This window comes from Arachis duranensis, chromosome 3 (assembly GCF_000817695.3).
Source record: "Arachis duranensis cultivar V14167 chromosome 3, aradu.V14167.gnm2.J7QH, whole genome shotgun sequence".
In the NCBI taxonomy this organism is placed as follows: domain Eukaryota; kingdom Viridiplantae; phylum Streptophyta; class Magnoliopsida; order Fabales; family Fabaceae; genus Arachis; species Arachis duranensis.
The window spans coordinates 4,678,172-4,698,393 of record NC_029774.3 but is presented as its reverse complement, the minus strand read 5'-3'; the positions used below and the strand labels follow the sequence as shown (position 1 = coordinate 4,698,393).

Here is a 20,222-nt window from a genome sequence, read left to right as displayed (position 1 = left end):
ACAGAACGTGAATTATTAGGTTAAAGTTAGATTCCGAATTAGAATACCTTAGACAACTTACCAAATTTCTGGTTTAGTTGAATTCTTAAGCTGAAATCTGAGTGTCGAAGTTCTAGGAATGCCTCTGGCTTTCCCGAGACCTTTTATATTAACTATGCGGGCACCTTTACCATACTGAGAACCTCCGGTTCTCATCCCATACTATGTTGTTGTTTTTCAGATGCAGGTCGAGAGACACCTCGTTGAGCGTTTGGGTATCTTCCTTACGAGCGAAGAACTGTCTTTTGGACTGTCATATTTTGTTTTAGGCTATGTATATATGTTTATAGAATCTCCGCATGTATATTTTGTGTTTTGTCCCTCCTAGAGGTCGATTTGGAGATACAGGGGTTTATTTTGTGGTTTGAGTTTTATTTTGGGTTGTATATATACATAATTATATACTCTGGTCGGCCTTAGCTTCGCAGGTCGAGTCTGGAGCTTGCTATCTGAGTTTTGGAACTCTGATAATGTATATAAATGTGTTCAGTTATATTTTGATTTTACCTGTCCGTTTTACGAATACACATGCGAGTGTGTCACGATTTTCTGTTTATCAATTTGTTTAGCTTGTTCTTCAAGGCTCCTAAATATGATTTCACCCAACTATATCTATGTAGATATCATTTTCTTTTAGAGGTCGTAATACCTTGCCACCTCTGCTTTACGACTTAAGCGTAAGGCCCTGTGTGGTAGGGTGTTACACCTAAACCATTCAAAAACTTAAATAGTCTTTGTTTAACCTCCTATTAGAGCGCCCGCACACCCACCTACTTATCTAATATTAATGTCAAGATTTATTCGTCAAAACTGTCATCACAACAAATACAAGTTTTCCAACAACAAAGTATGTCATATCTATCAGTCTCTGTCAATCATATTAACTTAATTTTGCAAGACTTCAAAATCATAAATACTTTACCGTTTCTGGGTATACACTTCCGTTGCAACATGTGCCATTCGAGACTACATCCCAGCAGCTTTTACACGAATAAATCATCATTTTAGAAGATTCTCCAAGCTGTAAATATTTATTGACAAAATGAAACAATTGTAAATTAGACTCAGAATGGTTAAATTACCCAATAATTGCTAACAATAACATCGAGACCAAATAAATCGTTTAAGTAGCAATACTGATTCCTTTCTCTAGCACAATATCAACTATTCTCTTAATTTATTTTCAACATGACCACTCAAAAGAACTATTATTAAAAGGGAATAACTTGATCTTGAGTTACCATTCTATTGCGTAAATGTTATTGCCTCATTTCACAAAAAAAAAATTGAAAGATGTTTTTAACACCAGTATAATTCTCCATACTTAATCATTCTCACATCTTTCCTAAAAAAATTTATAAACATTAATTATTTGCTATAACTTCGCATATTCCTAATATGTCTCTAAGCAGCATACAATCCATTGGATTGCTAAATGGTTCAACTAATCCATTCATTTTACCAAAACATCAAGCCATAGATTACTATTTGCCGTCTTCCAAAATTTGGGTTAGAAGGAATGATAAAACTAATCCCCTTCAGAGTTCATAGGTCATCATTTCACAATACAAAAGAATTCTAATACAACCTCATTTGATTTAGTGGTCAAATCTATTTAAGAACATCCGTTAGACACAAATTAGTTTGGCAAAATAACCTTTTGTAATAAAAACTGCCTCAATCCGCTTAGCGACACCACATCACCTCCAAAGACATTGATAAGTGGCATAATGGCATAACGGCATAACATGGTGGGCTACTGCGAAACACATTAACATTGTTATGCTATGCAATAATCAAATGGAAAGAACAACATTGTAAATATGTAGTGTCAATATTCAATGGTTGTTGGTTCTCACAAAGCAGGGGGCCTCCATTTTGAAGCCTAAGATTTCAACTCTCCATTTAAAAAAATGTACATCAACAAATTCTTACAACAACAACAACTACTTGCACTTAAGGGATTAATAATTCATTCACAAGATAAATATTCAAGTTGCAAAAAGTTTGACTTTGTTATTTATATTTTAAACACATTATATAACACCAACAGAAGCTAGAATAGATAACTAAAATAGCTGAAATATCAAATAAAGTAAATAGTCTTCAGATTTCTTTTTATTCTTTGATAGATAACATTCCAGCGAATTGAGTCTTCAATTTTAGGTTACCTTCTGAGTTGAATTTTTAATTAGAAAAAAAAATGTGACATGATTATTTTTTTCCCGAAAAAATAACTTCAAATAACCGAGAGAGATTGAATGAGGGCAAATACAACACCTCCAACCACTATTATAAAATCCAAATTTTTTGGATTGGTCCATATTTTCCAAGTTATAAACACGGCTAAAGAACAAATCAACAATGAATCATGTAACTCACAACCAAGTGTAGGGTGATGCCAATTAAAGAGAGTAAATGAAATGAACAGTCCGACTATTACACGATGCAAGGATGTATGTCATCACCGATCGAGAGAGAAAGAGTATGAGATTCCATATACAAGTAGACGAGAAGGAAGTGGATCTACCTTTACAAAATCAGCACAATTCTTATCGTCACCCAGAAAAGTTGTATCTTCAAGCAGTGAACTAGGTTGATTTGGTCACATCTCCAAACTCCAACCCTCCCGATTCTGTTTATTATTCATGGATAAAGACAAACCTTTAGTCATTTTATTGAAATTGGTGAAGTAAATTTTCTATAAAAAATACTCCATCATTACAATTGATCAAAAGCTATCATTCAAATTGGATGCAGTCAGTTTTAACTTGACTACATAAATTCCTTGATTAATCATACAAAAAATGATTTTTCTATCTATATTTTCGAAAACTAAACTAAATTTTTTTGGTAGAGTCGGAGTTTTCATCTTGCTTATTACAGAAAATAACCAGCAAAAAACTCATCTTTCATGCATATATCATCTGTACCTACGGTCGACACAGATTTTTAAAAGTTCCTGCCATACCAGTCAATAAAAAATCCTGATTCTCACCCTTTGATGAGCTCCAACAACGAACAAAAAGAATGAAATCCAATAGAATTTCAAAAAATGTAGAGACCACTATGCTAACTTTTGCAGGGGACGGTTTGGGTGCTCCAGGGTCTTCGTGAATGGTGAAGAAAGGTTAATTGGCTCTGATATGACACAAATTTCTTTTCATTTTATTGTGATCTACCGGTTTAACCGGTTATTTTGGTTGTTACATGTGTAGTAGATAGAAAATAAATTCACTTTACATGATATTATCAGAACTGTCTACCTGAAGCTAAACTTGATTTTCGTCCTATAAATATTCTCAACTAACAAAAGGATATATTTGATGAATGTGGAGTTAGTTCTAAATATCATAGAATTTAATTTGGGTCAATAAAACCCATCTCTTATTGGTTGAATAAGTAGATATCAATCAATGTGCACTGTTTTCTCAGAAAAAGCATAAAATCATGCACAACTTTTTATTCTAAATGTTTAAATTTTTAACATAAAATACTAAAATGTGTCAACACTTACTCATAAAAAGACACATTTTATTATAGAATTTCATAAATAATTAACATGTCTTCTCTGTCAACAGTAACCCCATAACTAATGTAGAATTAGATTGCATTAGTTAAATATTAAAAACAATATACCAAATTTACAGAGAAGAAAACTCAAATAAGTTTATTATTTTGTAACTGAATATGTTACGACAAAATCTTCTTAAACCAACATTAAAGGATTTTTTCTATTGGTAAGTCATATTAAAGACATTGTCAATATAACATATATTAACTTTCAATTAAAATTTATTAAAAAAATTTCCTTAGGACTGAGCCTTTATTTGGTAAAACTTTTTGAGGAGGTGCTTAAAGGTACAAACACCTCATTTTATTTGTTTTTGGTAAATTAAAGAGTCAAAGTACTTGTACGTACTTGCAGTTGCAGCTTCTAAAAGTTAGGGTATTTCCGAAAGAATCTGAGAGGGAGCTTTTTAAAACTGACTTCTGCTTACCAAATCTTATTTATTTTCTTGCACATATTTCCTGGACATATTTCTGGCCATGATATTGCCATTGGAATCCTCATGTATTTCTAACTTCTCATCCTAACCTTCACCAACTCTAACACAATCTTTATTTATTTTTTATTTTTCAACCTAATCTTCATAAATACATCTTTATCACAAATACTTATATAAAACTTTAATGTTCAAAAATAAAGAGTTTATTTATTATGTTTATGTTTATTATAAATTTTTTATTTTAAAATATTATATCAAATTTTAAAGAATTTAAAGCAACAAATTATTTTTCATTATAAATATGTATCTTCTAAATTTTTAAAAGTTGTTTTACAAAACACAATTGTGGTACTTATACTTATTAAAAGTCATTTTTAATTTGATTTTACCAAACGCAAGTGCTGCAACTTTTAAAAAACTGTCTTTTAAAATACAGCTTTCATAAGTCGCATTGGAAAAGTAAAAATTTTACCAAACAAAGCCTAAGCAATTATATAAAACAGTCGTTGTTGGAAAAATATTAATTTTTAAGAAGCATATAATAATATAAGTTTCGATCTTATTTCTTATTATTATATATGGGTTTAATTATTCTGTTGGTTCTTATAGTTTTGTACGATTTTTAATTAGGCCCCTATCCCTTTTTTTTCTTTTAATTGGATTACTGCACTAATTTTTTTTTTAATTAGGTCCCTCTTGACAGTAATTGACTTAATTTTACTGGGACCCAACTAAAAAAATAAGATGCACGGACCCAAATAAAAGAAAAAAAAGTGTAGGGGCTCAGTTAAAAAAAAAATATCAGTCCAAAAACTCAATTAAAAGGAAAAGAAGGTATAAATACCTAATTAAAAACTTCGCAAAATTATAAAGATCAATAGAGTACTTAAACCTTAAATATATCAATGAACCGTTAAAATTCTTAGAGGAAGTGTCACTTTAAGCAGGAATTTCACATCTTGAAAGTGAAAACAAAACTGTTTTTGTTTTGAGCTGAAAATAGAGGTAAAATCCTTTACCCATTATTATCAAGTACATCTGTATATCAAAGGTCATATGCCACTTAAACAAATCACATATAATATAAGCTACTTATGAGTATCATAGAATATAAGTGAATTACTTGGATTTTAACAAGAGCAGACAACTTGATTGGTTTCAGTCTCCACTAAGCGGAAAAATCGATTGTTAACTCTGTCAATAAATCATACATTAATTAAGTTTGAGAATTGAAAATTGAAGATAATTGATATGATGATTAGGTGTAGATCGAGATATAAGATATAGGTTTGCTAACTCAGCCACAATAAAATGAATTTGTAAGGGTATTAGTTAGATTATGATCATGCATTAATTACATGAAAAGATCCATGTTTGAGGATTAACTTTGGAAAGCATTGTCCATTAGCCATTGTCCAAAATGTTCACACTGGATGGAATCTAAAAGTATTGTTAGCTTCACGTGTATAAAATAATGAAAGATATTATAATCCTAGGAAAAGTAACAGCTATCCTCTATACAAAAATAGGAAAAGAAGGAAAAAGAGGAAATGTTCTCTGTCAACAGCACAAAAATGCTCCCCAGTTTCAACCAAATCAGAGATCAAAAGTAAATTCTAGATTGCAGTGCACACTAAACTTATAACCTATATCCTTTTTCCAAGACATGCATGTTGCATTTGCCTCTACTCTGTCTTTTAATCCCTCTTTCTTCCCATACAAAACATTTCATTCATGTTTCAATGTTTCATTCAAGTATTCATTAACAAACTTCAGAATTTTTACACTTTCATAACATTATTAAACAAACTAACAACGCTTGGAAACTATCAGTAGGGTCAATACCAGTTCAAAAAAAATAATAAAGGAAGAGTGAGATACACACACCATATATGATACATAGAGAAAAATAAGTTTCCCCAATTATATTAGATAATGGAAACCTAACAATTATAAGATTTAAACTGACATCAAGCATTATAATATTGCTTCAGCACCAAAATTAAATGAAGTTAAGAGATACATTCATAGTGAAAACAAAAATTTATATCAGTTTTTTTTCCCTTTTTTTAGGAAATTTTCAATTGGAGGATGGAGATACCCAATGGATTTTTTAAGAATGTATTTTCAATGAAGCAGTGAATTTGCTTAATGAGTAAACTTATTTTGTGAACATTTAGGCATCAGCTATATTGAAGATAGATTGTGTAGCATTTCATATTTTTTTCCATTATCTGTTACCCAGTGTATGTAGGTCAGAGAAGAGTCAATATAGATACTGTTTAAGAAATACATGAAGATCCTAATCAAAGGCATGATTTCAATACATGTTATGAATAGGTGACGGATTTTTTTTCTCAGGTGATAATTGCAAAATTTGTTACAAGATTTACCTTGGACCAAAATCATTTGATGGCTATAGCTGAAGAAGACAAACAGTCTTAATTGATAATATGAAAGTGAACAATTGCAAAACAATCTCAATCAAAGGAACACTCACTGGGACTTGCAGATCTGAAATTCATATCCCAGTACAATGTTTATGCTGATAATTAGTGAAGTTCTTCCTGAACTTTCGCTGCTGTGGATTAGAAAGGAAGAAGTTTTGATGAACTGTTGTTTATGCTTTTTTTTTTTTTTTTTTTTCAAAAAATGAAACATTTAAATTCAATCTTCTAATTTTACATACTATTTATATATATATTTTTATATGTATTAGCGGTGGGGACAAAATTTACCGTTAACTGTCCCTTTTAGTATAATTTGTAGGTAATGGGTAACTTTAAACCTTTTTTATAAATAATAGGTGCTGTTATGGGTTATATGTAATGAAAAAATATTGGGCCTAAAAAATTTATTAATGTGAGTCCAAAAAAAACTAATAATGGGCCACTAATAGAATAGGCTATAAAATGTTACAATAAATTTTTATATTTTTATATAACAAATGTTTTTGGTACTCATAGATTACATGTATAATAACATTCAAAATATAATAAAAATATTTTACAATGAATTCACAAATGCCCCGCGCGTAGCGCGGGCCTTCCACTAGTACTAATAGTGTGAGGTAGAGAGAAGCACATCAAGCCACGTATCACTCTTCTTCTCTTGACACATATAGTAAGTATAGTATGCTTTTTTCAGCTGTAAACACCATAGAATTTCCCTAAATCATAATGTCGCTTTTGCTTTCAACATAATTGACTTTCCCTGGTTCTAAACAATTGACTCTGTCTCCTTCAACTGTTCATAAAGAGTAAAATAGCAACCATTACAATGCAGAAGCAGAACACTTTGGGACTCTTTCACTGAAATGCCAACTAGAATAATTACCTTGTGATAGCGGAAGTTCGTCTTCTTCAATTCGACCAATGGATACCTTAAAATAAAGGTCTTTGGGATTGGTGAGCTCAAAAACACAAATGTCCCCTACATTCAAACTATTGTCTTTTGCAAATCTCTTCCATCCAGAATTGAATTTGCCATGTTCTCCCCCATCATGGACCTCAAGGATGGCTGTCGCTTGCTTCTTCGAATATTTGGATAATTATTGATTTTTGAAAATATAAAAACTACTCTTGTCTAAATTTTTTTTATAAACAATTATGACTTTAGTTTTGAATAGAGAATATAAAATTTAGTCTTTTGTTTATGTGATAATATATGACTGATAATATATAACAGACTTAAAATATGTTGGCTACTTATACATTTTAGGTATATGTCTTTCCTCTAATTTTAAGTTATGACTTAAAAGATGTTGACATGGACAAGTAAAATATAAGTACATTAAAAAATGTAAAGAATGTTATAAATAAGGGGTGAATTACAATATTAATCTCTATAATTTTAATTAAAAATTAAATTATTTCTAAGATTTTTTTTATTTAAAATTATTTCTAATGTTAGGTTTTATTTTAAAATCGTTTTTTCTTGTTTTTCGGATAAAAATATCCTCTTTTTCGTTTCACTTGTATTTTATTTTTAGATAATTTATCTTTACAAAATTCAAAAAAGATATCAAGTGATAAACACAATAACACAACACGGTGCCAATATTCAAAACTAAACAAGAAGAAAGCTACTTGTTATGGTCTTGGGCACACTCGAATGCTACTGTGTCGGCACTCGAACTCACTCAACCTCTTGAGCTAAGACCAAGTCAGCTTAACCCTCAATACTTAGCAAAAAAGTTAGAACACAGGAGAACACAAGAGAAAAGAAGCTTTGGTGAAAAGAACACTTTATTGCTCAAGTGTTTGTTACAAATGATTCATACACATACTCTAACTCTCACCCCTATTTATAGCCATCCACCTCCTCAATGAATGGTTAGAATCAATCTAATCAACGGTCTAGATTAATCATCCAAAACTTTCTTTACAAATATCTATCCTACCACAACTTTCTAAATGTTTCTAGATTATTCCATACCACTCTTTATATTTCTATATACATTTACACTCTTTTAGAATACTCTATGACCTTCCAGAATCTTCTAGAACCTTCTAAGGTATTCCGGGACCTTCTAGGACATTCTAGAACATTCCAGAACCATTTAAAGCATTCCCAAAGACTCCAGAAAATTATACAAACACCGTTAAATCTAACATTCTAAAATTTACCATGACATTCTCCCTCAACTTCTTCCTTGCTTCATAAATCACATTCTCAGGGAAGAATTGTCTTTTCAACTCCCTTTTGAAATCTTCCCATGTGGTTATGTTGCAAGTACTCTTCTCCATATCTACGCACTTTCTCCTCCACCACAAAGTAGCTTTATCAGAAAGGTAGAGAGCTGCAGTGCGTACCTTTATTGCTTCTTCGATCACCCCTTGGCCTTCGAAGTACCTCTCCATTTGCCATAGGAAGTTCTTCACCTCTCGAGCGTCCCTCACGCCCTTGAACTCTTTTGACTTGGGGAGACCAATCTTTGTCGTCTCCCTTATAATAGTTGGTCGTGATTTTGCCTCCTCGAACCAAACTCGAACTTCCTCAAATAGCTTCAAGAAATTCTCAAGCTTCTCTTTGATTTGGAGCATGCTTTCTTTGAAAACATCTAGTTCTCCCAACACGTGAGACTCGAGGGTCTCCTTGTCATGTTCTATCTTTTGGAAGCGCTCATCCATAGATGATAGAACATTCTCCAACATAGAAACTCTCTCTTCTAAGAAGTTAGAGTACTTACCTCTCGACTCACTTGAATAACGGGTCTTCCTTCCTCCCCATTGAGAAGGAATAGCATCCCTTCCCCTTTGAGACTCAACATGTTCCATGGTTACACTAGAAGCCATACCCACAAACCACTTGTGCTCTCTTTCGAACCTTGCTCTGATGCCAAATTTGTCACGGCCTTGGATACACTCCAACGCTACCGTGCCGGCACTCGAACTCACTCAACCTCTTAAGCTAAGAACAAGTTAGCATAACCCTCAATACTTAGCAGGAAAGTTAAGAACACAAGAGAATACAAGAGAAAGGAAGTTTTGGTGGAAAGACCACCTTATTGCTCAAGTGTTTGTTACAAATAATTCACACACATTCTCTAACTCTCACCCCTATTTATAGCCATCCACCTCCTCAATGGATGGTTAGGATTAAATCTAATCAACGGTCCAGATTAATCATCCAGAACATTCTTTACAAATATCTATCCTACCATAACTTTCTAAATATTTCTAGATTATTCCATACCACTCTTTATACTTCTATATACATCTACATTCTTCTAGAATACTCTATGACCTTCTAGAGTCTTCTAGAATCTTCTATGATATTTCGGGACCTTTTAGGACATTTTAGAATGTTCCGGAACCATCTAGAGCATTCCCAAATACTCCAAAAAATTATACAAACGCCGTTAAATCTAACCTTCTAAAATTTACTGTGATATACTGCCACGAAGAACAAAAGATTTTTGTTCTTTGATTTTTCTCTTTCTCTTCACAAATTTTGGTTTTGCTGTTTGATTTTTCTCTTTCTCTTCGTATATTTTGGATTTTTTAATTAAAATAAGTCAAAGGTGACGGCCGGAAGTGATTGAGAGAATTGGAGTTAAGGGTGCTAACGAGAGAGGTGAGGAAAAAAGGGTAATTTTGTCTCAAAAATGATTTTAAAACAAAATTTAGCATTAAATTATAATCATATCCTAATATTTTATTAATATTTAAATAAACTAATTTTTAAATATTTTAATGTCTTTTTTATTTATATAAACATTAAATGTTTTGTATTAATAAATTAATAACACATTTTTCTTAAATTTATTTAAAATATAAAAATAAAAAATAAAATTAGATACACAGAAATATACAATCATTTAAAAAATAAAGTAACTAAAAGTTTAAATAAAACCAGAATAATATTAAGACTGAGAACATATGAATAAATATTTATAGAATCAATTTCTTAAGTCAATAATTTTCTAAAAATGAGTAATTTCAATTCTCAACAAGAAAGTATTTTTAACTTTAATTCCCTAATAATCCAATCAAATAGTAAAATAATGAAGAGTTATATTCTATCTAAAATAGAGTTGAAACTATTGATAATATTCTATCTAAATGAAGAGTTGTAAGGAAGTTATCCTTCGACCTATGAAATTCATACTTGTCATCATATTAATCGTCTCTAAATCCAATTTTGTAATCCAATTTATTCGTTTGGAGATATCAGAACTGGTCCAAAAAAAATTTAATATTTTTTTTATGATCGTCCAATCAAAATCATGTGTTTACATAACTATTTAATACATTACTATAATTCTTAAATTATTATCAACTAAGTCACACTGATGTTGTTGCTTTGAATTTAACATGAATTAATAATGTTAATAAGATGATTAGCATAGTGATAGAGTCTTTCTTATGTTGAGAGCAATCCTATGGTTCTAACAAGCGGGTTGAATAATGTTGGTCATGTTTATGTTGCAAAAAAAACTCTAGCATAAGGTCTCCAAAATCTTCTCAGGAAAGTAGAACCATTTGCAAAAGACATTGCAATTCTTGAACATAAATCTATATGAATTCGTTGAATTTGTTCTCCCTTGTGCTGTTATATATCCTACAAATCCTTCTGTCATTGCCAACACAACAATAATACATTTAATTAATCAGCAACTCTCATTCAATCCATTTTTTTGTGAAATTTATGATACTTGCAGTTTTAATAGTTACCGTAGTTAAATCATTTTAACATTATTTAAAAAGTATTATTAAAATCAAATTTATATATATTTTTATATGAATTTTACATTAAATTTTAAATCAATTTTTATGATATATAATTCTATAAATATTTATGTGACATTTTATAAGACTTAAAATAAAATTAAACTAAAATTAAGTATTAGAGATGATCTTACTACTAAAAAAAATATTATTTTAACTATAATAATAGACACAATAGCATGCACCTTTTATATTTCAATGAAATTGAATTACCTCAAACAGTGATTGGCTAGTCACCAAAAAAAACAATAATTGGCTAACACCAAAGATAAAATCAACTGCACATTGAATAGTACAAAATTTGTAGTAATATCTTCCTTGATTGTATCTTGCAATTCAAAAAATCAACTCTATAAAAATAATACTTGTCTTCAGTTATCAGTGCAGCTACTGCAGGAACCCTATAATTTTTATTTATGTAACATATTCAAGTTTTTTATTAACTAAGTCTAACTAAATTAGTCTAAAATAACAAAAATCAGCTATGACTAATATTATTCAAAGTCTTATTATTTAACTTGATTAGACTTAGTTTATAAAAAGACTTGAATGTGCCAGAAAAAAATTAAAACTAATATAAAAAAAGATAAATAATACTCTTTTGAGTCGATTTTTAAGAAAAAACATAAATTTTATTTAATTTGAGAATTGATCATTCTAACAATATCTAATATAAAATTCTTAAATTAACTATAAAGTACCAAAAAATTGAGTAAAAAATTATTGTGAAATCAAATTCAATAATTTAATCGAGACAAATAAATTTTATCATCATATACTATTTAAAAAAATTTCAAATTGTAGTAGAGACGCTTGCCCCACGTTTATACACGTGCATCCGTCCCTGAGTGTGATGTTGCTCCCATAAACGTGATATATTAGATTTTCAGCATTGGCTCATTGTAAGTACCATTAGCATGAAGAAATCCAATTCAAGAAGACAAAGAAGTGGAAGTTCCGAAGGAAGTAATAATCAGTCACTTTCGTTTTCATTTTCACTCAGGAACACACTTTTCTTCTCCATTTACAAAATACCCTCAGTTGCTCAGAAAAAAGGTAACTACAACTGTCTCTCCTAATATCCTAATATTGAGTATGTGCCCTTTTTTTTATTTTTCGATATGAACTAGATTATTCTATCATTGAATCTCATTTGTTTTCATTTGGTTTAATCTTTTATCTTTGTTCATTGAAAAAAAAAAAGGTAACAGGAGAATTGAGTTTTGTTTAGGATTTGAAACAGACTCACTTGCATTTTTTTTCACTTTTTTTTGGTGATTTTCAATCAGATTTAGGAATTAAGAATGGATATCAGAGAAATGAAAGATAAAACATTCAAGAAGTTGAGATTCGTTAGATTCCCACTACTCCCGTAAAACCCATTCTTCAAAAAATAGTGCCGATCTACGCACTAGAACAGGAAGATCAACCCCAGATACCCACTTATGGTGATGGAGCAGTTGCATGTTCCAAATTCATAGGTTTTATGAAAAAAAAATGTCCTATATTGGGTCAGAAGGTGGAATGAAAAACATTGTTAGTGAAAACAGTGAAGCTTGTGGAAAGACAGTATCTAGTAATCTTCCTGCACTTGGTCATATGAGTTTTTTTCAACTTATAGCCATGCAAGAAAATGCAGCATCAACTAATTTGAATGCAACCCAATCAGACAATGGATTGATGAATCCAATTTTTTTCATTGGATTCACAAATCAATTACAACAGAGCAATGAACAACTCCGGAAATCTTCAGGGTAAGTCAACCTATTTTATTAACAATTGGTCCTGTTAAATTTAGTAGTTACATTGTAATACAATGTAAACAAATAATGATAATGACAACTAGATAGATTATTTAGTAGTTTATTAGTGTTTATTCTATAGATTCTATGGTGAATACTTCTTTAGTTCTTTTTCTGTTTATGTAAGAAGTCAATTTTTATTTGCATGAGTACAGATGCATACATATGAGTACAAATTTATTTGCATTACTAGATGCCTTATATATGTTTTTTTATCATCTTTTGCCACCACAGGCATATCGTTCCTTGGTTGCTCACAAATTTCATCCTTATCAATGAATATGGAAAAAATAATCTTGTGGTGGAATTTGATGTTGTTTGCACACCAATAAAGATGGATGCCATTCAGGTGGAAAGCACATCACAATCAAAACAAAAGAGAAGAAAGCATCGTCCCAAGGTCATTGTAGAAGACAAACCAAAACGAACTCGAAAAAGAAAAGAATGTTCAGCCCAAAGAAAACTCAACTGGCAAGAGAAAATATGTGAGAAGAAAAGCAATAAACAAGACCCCTACCATTCCAGCAGAAGAAACAATTAAAGACTTAACGCCAGCATTTACAAATAAGTATTGTAAAAGGACTTTATTTGACGGATTTGCTGGCATTGAAAATGCAACCACAGACAAAGACAGTGAAGTTGGAGACAAAATAAATGTAAGACTTCCTTGTGGTATAGTTACTTCCATGAAAGAGGCATCAAAGTCATTGAGAGGAAGGGAAAAATCAGAAGAGAGTCAACCTGTTAAGAGGAACTATACAAGGAAAAAAACATTATCACACGAAGAATGTACTCCGACAGCAGAAGGGACAGCAAGTTGTGACAAAGAATCACAAGATCAATCGCAAAGCAATTCTCCTGAAGCACAACCAATAGAAAAGACGAACAAGAAGAGAGGACAGAGGCCACAATAGGATTTAGTGAAGTATTAATACGTGGACCTAACACAAGATCAAGAAGTAGTAAGAAATCCAAAGAAGAAAGCTCTACAGGTGGACAGAATTCAAATGCATGTATCAACCAAAGAAGTGACATGATGAACATTGTCCATAGTCATGACACACAAGAATTTTGCATATTATTACTTGTCGACACACAATTTCAGAACACATCGGCTAAGAGGATGAGATATAGCAGAAGAAATGCAACACATAAGGTTAGTACTCCTACAGGACTTCATAATCAAAATTCTAACATTAATGCATTTGATTATGATCAAAATTGTTTCATTAATCAGGTATCATATGATCATGAGCTGTCAACTGAAGATATCAAAATATCAAGTATCTTTTCTACAGAAGGCACTTCGCATGAGACAAAGCTGAAAGCTCATTGTCAATTGCAGCTTTGAAGATAACAAAAACAAAAGAAATCAGACAATTGGTAATGAAGAAGTCCAAATACTAGTGACAGGAATATCATTGGGGTACATCATAATGATTTGTCTTTGTACAGAACGAAAATTGAAACAGCGAGTACTTCTGCCACAACAAATCTAAATGAAGTAGAAATGACATTTTCTCCACAAATGCGCGCAGGCTTGATTACACATCCAATTCTGACAGCTCTGAATATAACTCTGATTATGACAACTTCATCTCAAGGGTGAGAACTGAAAAGTTGTGAAGAACTAAATTTCATAGAAAAAAAGAGACATTTTTTATGAACAAATATCAGAAGATGCAGTGGACAAATCATTAGGTATTTTGTTTAATTTTCAAGTTTACTGTGTAAACGAGTTCATAATTAATTTAGTTATAAATATGTTTATAAATATAAAAATATAATTTGTATAGGTATAAAAAAATAATTTTTTAAAATAATAAAAATATTAATAATTTAATTTAGATTAATTTAAAAAATAAAAATTGATATATCTTGTTATTATTTAGATCGAATAGAATTTTAACTAATGTTATAATTGATCATTAAATTTAAAAAATTTAAATATAAAAACAATTATAAAAAATTATGTTTATTTTGTTGGCGTCAAAATTCTCTCTTATTACGCGTATTTTTGTATGTTTTCTAATTTTTCATGGTTTACATGTCCGATTTTTTTATTTATTTTTATTATTTAATTGAATTTAAAACTGCCAAGTACGAGTGAGTACAACTCACCACTATCAAAAAAGAATGTCTTTTTAGTCACAAAAAAAGAATGTTTTTCTTTGAGTAGCAAATGCCAAAGATAATGTTATAAAGATGGCTTATTCTAATTTAAAAAAAAATGTCTTTTTCTCAATTAAGTTGAGTTGGTTTAGTAGTTAATAACTAAATTATTACTGAAATTAATAGGAGTTATATTTATAAAATTTAGAGATTAAACAGAGACAATTAAAAGGTCATAGACTAAATTAAAATTTATATGCAATTTTAAAAAAATTAAAAGCTACGCTCTACCTAGATCAATCTATATGTTAACTTAAAGTCAAACTACATTTACAACAGATTTTTCAGATGTTAAATGTGTTTACATAATGGATGATAATTTATTACAATTGAGATTATTTTATAAGTTTTAAAGTGGTCTCCGACATTAATATAGTATATTAAATTTTTTTTTTTTAAATTTTAATTGCACTAATTACATATCTGAAATTGATAAAAATGTACTATATCAATCTTTTATCTATTTTTTTTTAACAAGGTGCTGATGTAACTTAATTGTGAAATTACACTATAGGAGAGATTTAGGTTCTCATCAATTTTCGTCAGATGAGTCCGAAGGTGAAGGATGAAGAACTTGGAGAAAGGAATGAGAGAGAGATAAATAGAAGAAAAAAGAGCAAATGAAGAAGCTGTTAGTGAATTGAGATTTGCATAATTGGAATTTGCAGAAAAAGAGAATCAGAAAAGATGAGAAAGAAGGAATTTGGTGAAGATGAAAGTTATTTATTCATCATTCATTTTTGCATTACATGCTTATTTTTATATAGTTATACAAGAACTAATTAACTTAATATACTTAACTAACTTTGCTAGTTGGCAATTCTAACTGACTAATGTTAACAAATGTTAACAGCAGCAATTAACTAACTATTAAGTTCAACTCTCTAAGTTTATTATCTCAGGTTACATGTGGACCGATAACGACATAATTTTATATTAAGCATTTTTAACAAGAGACACTACAAAGTTAGGAAATTCCAATATTTGAATCTCCCTAACAATTTGTGCAACCTTATCTTTAAACATAAGAAATAGCTCATGCATCCATGATCCTTTCTCCGAAATGTGCCTTTAAAAGGGGTTCAGTAACAGCTCTAATGTATTTAACTTCCTTCCATTTTCAATCAAATTCTGTCACAACATACATGTTATTCACAAAATATGAATAGCACTAACATACATAAAGGGATCCTGTATTAAGCATTTTTAATAAGGGATATTACAAGGATAGGAAATTTGAATATTTTAGTCTCCTTAATAAGTTGGACAGCCTTATTTTCCAACCTAAGGAATAACTCATCCATTCTCAATTCTCCGAAATGTGCCTTTAAAAGGGGTTCAGTAATAGCTCTAATGTATTTAGCTACAATCTCCCCTCTCATATTCTCATCAACCTTATTCTTATCATTGCCTCCTCCATTTGTGTTGGGGTCCCAATCCTGATGAACCGTTTCCAGTTTCTGAAGAATGAAAGATCCTTCTTCCTCGATTACTTGTTTAACTTCTTCCATTGAAGGGTCATAATTTGGCATATTGAAGCATTCCAAAGTTGCCTTTTCAATCAATTTCTTCAGACAACACACAAAATATGGTATGTTAACATACTATCCAATTAAACTGATCGTGTCGGTTTGGTATGATTTTTAGAACCATGATCTAAAACAAATTGTTTTTAAATTATTTTCTTAATGTGATTTTTAGTGTGTACCTCTAAGAGCAAGTCCTTGAGTGACATGTCAATTAGCTCCCAAGCAGTTCTAATTTCTGAAGTATCTTGTCTTCCAATGAATGCCAAAAGCATGCCACCACCTGTTACCAATTCTTCTGAACGTGATTTCAGGAACTGTTTGAAGTCCTTCTGGAATTGTTCCAAATATGCTTTGTGCATTGACACAGGACTTGTTCTTGTTAAATATATGTTGTCCCATCTAAGTGCTTCTTCTTCTCCTTCAATCAACTTCTCTGGAACCTGAAATTTTTGCACTCTTATCGTCTTTAATCTAATATAATTTGTAGGAAAAACATTACTTCCTATTGTCACTATTGCTGTTCTGTATTTGTTAACATGAGCGAATGTTAATATTTTTTAGAAAAAGTAGAGAGTGCAATACTATTTAAATAATGATCATTACCAAACTAATTAGTAGGTTTTAGTTTGGACTACTTTATTTTTTTTATAAGTTAAAAAATGTATCATTTTCGATTCATTTATTTTTATCTTTAACATTTTCAATTTGTAGCAGCTATCTAGATATTTTAATTTCGTGTCTAATGTTTTAGATGAAGTTAATGTCCAATAGTAATTTTTACATGAATAAAAAGCGTTACGAATAAAATTGAATGGGATTAGATGTTAGTGATATTTCTGAACGAAAATTGCATACCTTAGAAGCAAAAAACATAGTTCATCCTATAAAATTTGTTAGACAAAATGGGTTAGTTTAACATTATATTGTTCACCTGAGAAAGCCAGTGTAGACAATAGGAATAATGGAAGAAGTCGGAAAGAGTCTGTTGTAGAATGTCCCTGGAGTTGCATTAATGAAACATGAACCAATCTTGAGTTCCTTCTTTTCTTCCAATAATGTCTTGTGGTATTGAGGGAGTGATTTGAAAATAGTATTGAAATCATTTTCAAATAGATCATTCAAGTAGAATTGGAAATTAGGTGAACTAAGATTCAAGTTGGAGCTAGTTGTGTCAACAATGTTGATGATATTTGATACAACTTGAAGAGCATTTGGTCCTGAAGAACACCCTAAATCAGCTACCTTCAAACACTTGGGAACAATATTATTATGATAGAGTCTTGTGATACTTTCTTCTAATATTGGTTTTGCCTGGATGATTGCCTTTCTCTGCTTAGAAGAACGCTCAAATTAATTAGTACAAAAGATTCGAAAAAAATAATAATAAGATAATTATTATTTAACAATTTTATATAGAGAGAAAGAGCAGGGGAGAGTGTATGTATAGTACTTGAAAGAAAGAGTTATGTGCATAGCTTTTGTCTCCTACACCACTATTCATGTGCAGCATATTTTAGTCCTTCCTTTGTAGTAATGCACTTGGTACCTAATAATAATAATAATAATCAAATTTTGAAGAAAAATGGTAAATCTAATTCAGAACTGGTTACTTATTAAATTTCCATTTCTTATCTAAAAATGTTAAAATATATAAATTTTGCATAATTTGTTTATTGTTTTAATTTTAACAATTATTGCATAAAGAAAAGAAAATAAAAGAAAAAGGAAGAAGAAGGAAAGCAACTGAATAAAGAAAAAAGAAGAAGAAGAAGAAGAAATAATCCAATCCAATGTATATACTATACTTACGTTCTGTTGAACCCAAGATAATTAAGGTGCTCATTTGTTACGTGTTTGCTGGTGTTATGAATTCTCTGATGAATGAAACAATGCAACTTACTAAATCTATTTATAGAGGCTCCTTTACATAAAAAAATTTTATATATGGATTTAATTACGTAATTTTATGTGAACAAAAGTAATTATTTTTATATATATAAATAATTATTTAAAAATATAAATATAAATAAAAAATTATATAAAATATTTTATGCTCGATTAAAATTAAACTCTTTTAAAATAAGCATAGACTTTTCCATTGATATGATATTATAACTAATAAGGTCTACCAGCGTTGCGATGTCTGAATTGATATTTGTATTTTTGTACAGCAGCTTTTAACGCGTTTTTAAAAAAGAAATATTAAAAAATTAGTAAATTTTATGATTTGTAGTAATTAATTATTATTAATATTAACTGAATTTTAATAAAAATACTGATATCTAAACTTTTATTTCTAAAACATTTGTACAGGAACAACTATCAACATTAGAATATCACGTGTATTTTTGAACTGTGGCAATAGGTTAGTAGGTTTCTGTCCATGCCGCCAATTTGTCTTCTTAATTTTGTTCTTTCATATGCGGGGACGGATACAGTTTAATTAAATCCGAAACCAACCTAAAAAGTTAATGGGTCTGTTTTTTCCGACCAAAAACGATTCCAAATAAATCAGATTAAACCGATTAATTTAATATAAAATTATTATATTTTTAAAAATTAAATTTGTATTACACTCTATAAAATCAGAATTTACTAACTATATCTCGGTCACGTCAGGATAAACAAAGAAACAGATAAGTAATCGTTCATCATGATAATAAATTTTCAAGAATCTTGACTAAAATCGAGATTCACTCCAACAAATCACCAAACGGATCAGACCCAAAAAAACCTATAAAAATAGCAACCGCTGAAGTGAATCAACACAAAACAAAATACATTCTGACTACATGCACACAAAAAGGCATTTTACTCTGATATTTGATTGCTAAAAAATATCTTTTACTAACTTGAGCGTTGGAGTCCTTTTTGTAGGTATTCCGCTCGGTCCGTGCTCAAGCAAGGTGCTCTCCATCGCAGGCAAGAACTCTTCTCCGGTCACACCCGGAGTCTGACGAATAGCTTGGAGAAGAGTATCCTTGCACGAACATTTGGCGCCCATCGTGGGGCCATCCCTGCATCTTAATCTTTTTCAAGCTAACAACATTACATTTGCCTTGTGTATTCTCTCCTTTTTGCAAGGACCGAACTATGACGGGCCATTCGGTAACTCCTTCGAATAATCCTACCAACGCCGACTTATTGGCCGCGAACGCCGCCCTGCTTGCAGAAAACCAACGGATGGCTGAACTATTGGCAGCAATGCAGAACAATGACGAACAAAAAAACAAGAAAGAAAATACTGATCAACATGAAGAACGCCAGTCAGAATCAAACGCTAAAACAGAGGAAACTCACTCTAGAACAACAAGATGGCGAACTAATCCCTTCTCGGAAGAGATAATGAGCTTTAAAATGCCCAAGAATTTCACACTTCCGATGACGTTAACGCCATACAGGGGGATCAGAGATCCTAAAATTCACGTTACGAAATTT

At 30.6% G+C, this 20,222-nt stretch overlaps 1 protein-coding gene across 1 annotated transcript; it reads right to left on the bottom strand.

The window, feature by feature from the left end:
- Window positions 1-16,326: 16,326 nt before the first annotated feature.
- LOC107477041 (3,7-dimethylxanthine N-methyltransferase 1) lies at window positions 16,327-18,652 on the bottom strand. The gene is given in 7 exon segments (XM_052258092.1): window positions 16,327-16,386; window positions 16,479-16,823; window positions 16,964-17,224; window positions 17,716-17,756; window positions 17,759-18,113; window positions 18,235-18,330; window positions 18,594-18,652. Coding segments are annotated over 6 exon segments (1,122 nt in total). The 5' UTR covers window positions 18,295-18,330; window positions 18,594-18,652.
- Between the last annotated feature and the right edge of the window lie 1,570 nt (window positions 18,653-20,222).